Source organism: Gymnoscopelus microlampas, assembly GCF_963454915.1.
Source record: "Gymnoscopelus microlampas genome assembly, chromosome: 10".
NCBI lineage: Eukaryota > Metazoa > Chordata > Actinopteri > Myctophiformes > Myctophidae > Gymnoscopelus > Gymnoscopelus microlampas.
The window spans coordinates 44,914,821-44,922,490 of record NC_139947.1 but is presented as its reverse complement, the minus strand read 5'-3'; the positions used below and the strand labels follow the sequence as shown (position 1 = coordinate 44,922,490).

General features: G+C 39.9%; 1 protein-coding gene across 3 annotated transcripts; it reads right to left on the bottom strand.

Annotated features, from left to right (window-relative positions):
• Positions 1-3,154: 3,154 nt before the first annotated feature.
• Positions 3,155-7,670, bottom strand: LOC311053390 (non-structural maintenance of chromosomes element 3 homolog). Of its 3 annotated transcripts, none has more exons than XM_084068893.1 (11): positions 7,601-7,670; positions 7,238-7,319; positions 6,838-6,960; positions 6,690-6,753; positions 6,518-6,600; positions 6,050-6,144; positions 5,776-5,852; positions 5,563-5,605; positions 5,268-5,330; positions 4,088-4,202; positions 3,155-3,661 (listed from the first exon to the last, which is right to left on the bottom strand). In XM_084068893.1, the coding sequence occupies exons 2-11, from the start codon at positions 7,301-7,303 to the stop codon at positions 3,575-3,577; spliced, it is 816 nt and encodes a 271-aa protein (XP_083925019.1). In that variant the 5' UTR covers positions 7,304-7,319; positions 7,601-7,670; the 3' UTR covers positions 3,155-3,574. The 3 variants fall into 3 exon arrangements, with proteins under 3 accessions (XP_083925019.1, XP_083925020.1, XP_083925018.1); XM_084068894.1 differs by having other exon boundaries at positions 7,608-7,663; XM_084068892.1 differs by lacking the exon at positions 7,601-7,670 and having other exon boundaries at positions 7,238-7,562.

The following is a 7,670-nucleotide window of genomic DNA, read 5'->3' as shown; positions in this document are numbered from 1 at the left end:
AAATGTGTGGGAAACGTTTAAAAATGTTTAATTTCTTAACATAAATCTTCTCTTATGGGGGTCCCTGGGGGGTCCCTGGCACAACATAATTTCAGATGGGGGTCCGTGGCCAAATGCACACATTAATTTGGGGGTCCTTGACATGAAAAGGTGTGAGAGGTGGTTTATAGCAGCCAGTCAGACACATGTAGTGTCTGATGATGGACACTAGATGGCGTCTGAACAGCAGTTTTGCCAAGTGCTGCTGGAAAAGGCATCTTATCTCCATTAAGATGGTCAACGTAGGAAAAAAAACTACATTTAGATTCACATGTATGAAATATTACCCAAACTATTCTCTGACAGTGGTGGAAGAAGTACTCAGATATTTTACTTAAAAGTGGCAATACCACAATATAAAAATGCTCTGTTATAAGTAAAAGGCCTGTGTTCAAAATGTTACTTGAGTAAAAGTACAAAGGTGTTGGCATCAAAATGTACATAAAGTACCAAAAGTAAAAGTACTAAAATGTTTGAAAATAGCAGATCTACAAGCTCACAACATGTTGCATCGCGACGCGTTGTGAGCTTGTAGATCTGCTATTTTCAAATAGCCTAGGTATAAAATAGGGCTGACGTGGTTAATGTATATGTTTTACAATGCAATATATTTATATCTGCAAAGTAACTAGTAACTAATGTTTTCAAATAATTGTAGTGGAGTAAAAGTACAATATTTGCCTCTGAGATGTAGTGGAGTAGAAGTAAAAGTACTGAAAATGGGAAATAGGCTACTCCAGCAAAGTAAAAAAATCCTCAAAAGTGTACTTAAGTACAGTACTTGAGTAAATGTACTTAGTTACTTTACACCACTGCCCAAACTATTATCTGACTATGGCGACGACGAAGATGATGATGATGATGATGATGATTTAATGCCAGGGACCCCCATACAAGGATGTGTGTTTTATTTTTTATTGCAAACTTTTTCCAATTTTCCAATTTTTCCAAACAGAGGTCAGGGTGTTGATATTGTGCATGTTGGCTCACTGGAAACACTCTGCTACACTACAAATCCACCGTGCACTAACATATATGACCTGCTGCACCAAGTGGCTCTAAGATGTGGGTCCAGGGACCCTCATGGTTCCTTTAGGGGTTTCCAAATGGCCCCTTACGAGTGTGTAACTCTGAGAGTGTACAAATGTTCCATTTGTACACTCTCAGAGTTATGGGGGTCGTGGAAATTGAAAAATCTGAGAACCACTGTGCTACACTAAATGGAACAGAGCCTTAGTATCTTTGGTAACACCTGTGAATGTATTCACAATATGGCTGCTGTCCATAGAGCCTATTCCCCCCAGAGTATAGAAAATACTCTTTAGTCTAGCGGTTAAGATGTTGGCTTCCCACGTGGGAGACCGAGGTTCAAATCCCGGCTACAACATATTTAGGATAAAAGTAGTCAAGTTGATCTTGACGCTGAAATAACTCATTTAGATGGGGACCCCCTGGAACCCCCTCAAGGACCCCTGGGGGTCCCCGGACACCACTTTGAGAACCATGATTTAGACAATTTAGCATCAACATACACACTCACGCACTTGCACATGCGCACACACGCACGCACACGCACGCATACATACACACACACAGAGACAGTAAAAAGTCCAGCCTTTCAACCCTTGTAAGTGGTTGTAGCAAGATTTTTATTTTTCATATAACTTACAGTACAATCAATTAAATGAAATCTACCATTCGTTTTTGGATACGATGTGGCGAAAAGGGTAAACAGCGGACCCTTTGCGACCGTTCAACCGATTCTGTGAGACCTCGGCATGGGACCTCATCTCGGAGCTGTATAGCGGAGTGAGCATTATATTATACTTCTATGGGAGTGAAAGGTTCTTAATGTGACCCAATACAACAGCACTACAACACACCACTGGTTTAACAGTCTTGTCTGCACTTAATTTCACCAATACAACAGAACGGACGCACAACAAATTATTTCATTGCACAATTTGTCTGTTGTTTAAATAGCTGAAATCTCCAACACATCATAGAATCTCTCCTAGACGGCTATACATGGAGATACCTAGCTCTGACATGAGAGAACCCTTCCTGGAACTCCATATATGGAGATAACCGAAACGTCCAGGACCAACATCATAGTCCTAATGGAGTTCATCAGGACTGACATCATGGCTAAGGGAGTTCATCAGTGAGCCCGAGCGACATTAACTCTTAGATAAGTATCAGACAACTCATCAGCTTAGTTTGTTTTCACAGCCTAAGCCTTACATGTCGGTTTTACTTACTTCTCATAGCGGCTCTCGGATCTGGTCAAAGAATCAGCCGATTATCAATTCAACAGAAAGGATTTTTTTTCTTCAATATTTAAAATTGTATATATTTGTTTTTATTAACGCGAGAACAATGGTTTCCATTATAGCGTGCTAACAGGAATAGAAAGCCTGTAGTTTTCTATTATCTTGGATTCCCCATCAATGATGTCACTGGTAGACAGGTTTCTGAACTGTCCACAGCCCTCCTCTGAGACAGATTGAGTTGACAAAAATGGTGCCATACTATCATGAGCATTATTGAGGAACAATTATATGAAGACATAGCTTTGTAATCAAATGGTTTGCCTATTCAACAAATAGCCTTTTCTTTAACCAGCTGTCTATACATTTAACTGTAATTCATAATATTAAAACAAATTTTAGATCAGAATTTCAGAGCCTTGTTAATTCTGGTCCGTTTCATGCTCTCGATTGCCATCTGCTGGTAAAACAAGATGTTAATGGCAGTGGTGGAAAGTACTACCAAGTACATTTGATTTACTCAAATACTGTACTTAAGTAAAAGTTTGAGTTACTTCAACTTTAATTTATTACATATATATTGTATGGTCACCACCTTGACCGTCAGCCCTCGTTTGGGGTTTATTTTGGTTATGCCATTATTTGGCTTGAAACCCCCGGTCACCTACATAAAAACGGCACAACATATCCACGTCAACCATAACAATTGCTTGTGTCATTAACTAATCCTGTGCAATATATTATGCTTTACTGTGTACAACATGGTTCTGTGCGAATATACTTTGCCAATAAAGAACATCTAAGGAAATAATGGAGACTACAGAGAGGACCTCTGTAACAAGGTCTACAAAAAACAATTAATTTTATTAAAGGTCCACTCATGAATTTTAAACAAAGGCTGAATAATATCTAGCCTGGAAAGTGTGAACATTTTAACCTGGTAGTCCTCGCATAACATTGTGTCTAACTTGTCTAACGAAATACAGTACAAGATCAGTGAGATTACAAAGTTCCAATGCATACAACCCACCCATCTCTCATACACACAGTACATTTAGCAAAAACAGAATCTCTTACTGTATGAGACAGTGTCACAGTGACATATTAACCATCTTAATGAAATATATTTAGGAGCAATCCTATACCCTTATCTGGGCCACTGTAAAAAAAATATATACAAAAAATAAGGCATGGCTTCGCTCTTTTCTCCTCTACCACCTAAAACCAATAATCTGTAATGGAGCGCCCCTCTCAAACGAAAGAGATTATCTCTGACCACTGGTGCTGGCTTGGGTGTTGCTGGTGGCCTCTCTGTATGGCTGACTCCAGCACTTAGGATCCTGGTCATGGATCTAAAAAGTAATCGCACATTTTTGGTTAGGCACAATAAATGAAATTATTTGTTTCAATGACATTCTCTGGCATTTTCTCCATTTGCAGTAGACAGAGTCCTTAATGATGGCTTTTAGACCATGTAGCAGCAGCACTTGAAATTAGTTACTTGGGCAGTCAGCTCTTGTAGACACTGTGGTGGGGCCACCTTGACTATTTAAGGACAGAAATACACCGTAGTAGTACAATAATAGAAGGTTTCAGCAGCCCAAGGAATTCCCTGGCAAACATCTGTAGTATACGCAGATGTTGGCTCACCTAGTAATACACGAGCAGACAGTATAGATTCTATATTGTTTGCTTGCACAGTACTAGGAGAGGAGAGGAGTTTTTGGAGGTGCATCTGTGTGTACACAACATGGCACAAACCTTTATACACAGCTTACCTGACCCATGAACTCCAGGATTTTGATTTTTGACACTTCCAATTCTGCACGTTGACCCCAGTGGAACTCATGCTCAATTGGCTCCGTGTGAGGAATTCGTACATATTCCAGGTACCTTGATGTGCACAAAAATACACAAATGCATAAATAATGCTGAATAATAAGTGTACCGGTATGCTTCATTGAACATGCCTGTGAAAATTAAAAGGATAACAAGAGATCTCACGAGATGCACAAACACTATGAAATATACTGTATATAGTACATAGCACTGGGATGTTTTTGTCTTTCTTGAAATGTTTACTTTTTGCAGGTATATTTTGTGATAATACTAAAACATTAAATACAACGGACAATAGTAATAGTGTATGGAAGGTAAGTGTCGGTCCAGCAGCCACTGTGCAGGTACTGGCCTGGCATTCTTCCTGCTTCTCTGTGGTGTGGTATAAACCAGAGACTATGATCTGTAGAAACTGGCTCTGAACACACCAGTACAATACATTGCACACCCTCATATGCTCTAGAAACGTATTGTTGCCGTTGGGCAAGGTTGTAATTGTTGCCGTTGGGCAGAAACCTTTTTGTTTTTTGTAAACTAATGTCCTACTTCAGCATACAAGAGTGTCACACAAAAGTCATTGAAATAGCTCAGTTGTGAGCTTGTAGATTATCTATTTTTGCTCCGTCTATTTTTGCTCTTTTCTTTAAAAAAAAATCCCACCCTGTGTGAAGAGAGTGGTGCCTTTGATGAGCCCCGTATTGATGTTGTCATCAATGTTTGTTTATTGGACATACATACACCCGGACGCACAGACAAAGTCAGATATAGGAGTGGTTGGCACCACTCAAAAAGAAGGAACGGTTTTGCACATGCAAGATTTCCATCGACAGCGACAATATTCAACAAATGAGTCCACTAAGCTATCAAGTTGACTGTGTTACCGACATGAAATAACCTAAATGTTTTGGTTTTTTTTGCTATCATGTCCTTTATGCAAATGTTCAATATGCTATGTTAACATTTTTACCCCTCCTCTCTCCGTTTATCCTATAAGTGCTACAGAAGCTTTTTTGAACAGGTAAAAGGAGATCAACAGTTCATTTTGTATCAGCCTATATAATATCAAGTGTATTGTTTAGTGAAATTTAGCCAGAGAAAACAATTGAGCCAGATTCTCACCTTTGACGAACAAATTCATCTGTGACCACCTTCTTGACATCACCAAACTCTTCATGCTTCTCTCTGGAGAGCATCACAACAAAAACATTATATATATGTTGAATAATGTAACACTAACTTTCAGATGTATGTAAATTACCTTATATTCTCTACTTATCAAAATAAATAAAAGGTAAAAATAAAAACTAGAAAATGCATTATTCCCAGGCCCAGTTAAAAAACGTTTCCATTCATGGTTGAGAACAAACCAAGAGAACACACACAAACAAGAAACAAGAAAGAATCCTTGTCTTACCCCTGGTCAACACGCAATTTCCTCAGTGTGTTCCAGATCAGAGCTGAAACACACGCACACCATGACCAGAGATGTTATTTCTAGTGTAGCATGATGTACCACCGCTTAACATGTGCTAATTAGCTGAAGCCTGTTATCAGAACAACTTTGTGAAGAAACGTAATGACTTGGACAAATGAACGGACAGTGAGAATCCAGAAAGCTAGCACATACATTCTTTGACTGCTCCTCCTTTCATGAAAATAACGCTTAGGATCACAAAGAGCAGACCCATCTTTGGGCTTGTAGGCCTTCAATAAAGAGGGAAAATAAGATTAGTTCAAATACCAACATAAATGCACACAGGTTTACTCCAGCTGACATGTAAATAATGGCCATTGATAGAAAATGATGTGAATAATCTATGTTGATATATTAGCTTTGATATCCCTGTTGCAGAGAATGAACTACATCGAATGGGATTATTCATACAAAACAAGACACTCACGTGTCTAGTGACGGTCCCTCAGCCGTCTCGAGCTTATTAATCAGCATGTAGATGTGATTTTTGGGATCGATTTCAACCAGTTTAAGACCAAAGACCTGCAAGGTAGAGGATAGACAGATGTAATCCAGAGGTCATGTCGGTATGCTTGTATTCAAAGCATGTGAGGTGGAAGTTCAAAACATGTACAGCCCCAGTCTGGCTGTGAGAGAAAAATCAAACTCATTGACCTTGAGCAGCATGCGGGAGTTATTCTGTTATACTAGTTGTTCTGTCCTGTCTTTTTAGACAGAATCTGCCAAGACGGATTCATGTCTTGTGCAGTCTTTCTTCATGATAATCATTCATTTTAGACGTTGGTTGATATTAAGATTGTGAGTTGTGTGTTTCTGGTTTGTTATCACATCCTTACACTGAAACCAACGGGCAAAAAAAGCAGGGGAGCCCAGAAACCTGTAGCTCAGTACACACCTGCTCAAAGGTATGCGATGCTCTCTTCAAGATCTCAGGGTAGACGTTTCTGTACTCCTTCACCACCACATGTTTCACAAGGTCTAGAAGAGAAAGAGAAAAAGAAGAGGAATGGTGCATCAGATTAAGACTTAAATAAATTCAACCTGAGGGGTTTGTGTGAGAGAGATACCTGATCGACGTATGGGAAGCTTTTTCTGATCCTTCACCAGGAAGTACTGCACCACCTCTGCAGCCTAATGGAAAGAAAGACCATGTGTGTGATAAAAAATAAAAGGTATGTGTACTTTTTTTCCCCACGGACACCATGTGTGCATTACCTTTTGGTCAACCTGGGCCGGTGTGAGCTTCTCCAGTCCTCTCAGGACCTGTGATGTGCTCGGCTGAGTGAATGACATCTCATCATCCTCTCCTTCACCCACCAAGGTTTCTGGGGCTGCACTCTAAAACACATCACACAAAACCCAGGGATCAGCAATAACAACTGCCTGATCGGCCAACAGGGTCGATGACAAGTAGAAGAATGAATGATGTTTGCTGAGCTCATTTGGGGCTCTGCTTGCCTTTGACCCAATGCAAGAGAGCAGTAATGCCTTGGCAGAGAATAAGAACGATAAAGGAGGGGTGGGTATTGTTGAGACTTGTCACTTCATTGGCAACGTGCCATATTTACCAAGTTAGCTTAAGTGTAAGTACAGTAACAACATTATCTTGACTTACCCGTTTTCCTCTTCCTCTGCCCTGACTCTGAGGCTGGCTCTGTCCCCTCGACCTCCTCTGTGACATGGTGGCCCCCTTTAATCTGATGACAAAATAATTGTAAAAGTAATTCAGATTGTTAAATCGTTAAGCAATAAGTAATTTCCCTCAAACTTAGCGTTGGGAGGCTGGATGGATGACAGGAGGGAGGAGATGCTTTATCAATGAACTCGTTTGCGCGCGTGAGACCGTCTTAAACACATAATACATTAACAGGGATGTGATGTGTATCTAGTGTCATCCCACTGAAATTCACAAGTTCACAACCGGACTACACAACAGCTATGGGCCTCATTTAAAGAAGTAAATAGACTAAACACTCACTTGTCACTTGCTCACTGGTTTGGAGAACACAATAACATTTCCTCTTCCGCAAAACAAACTCCCTCTTTTT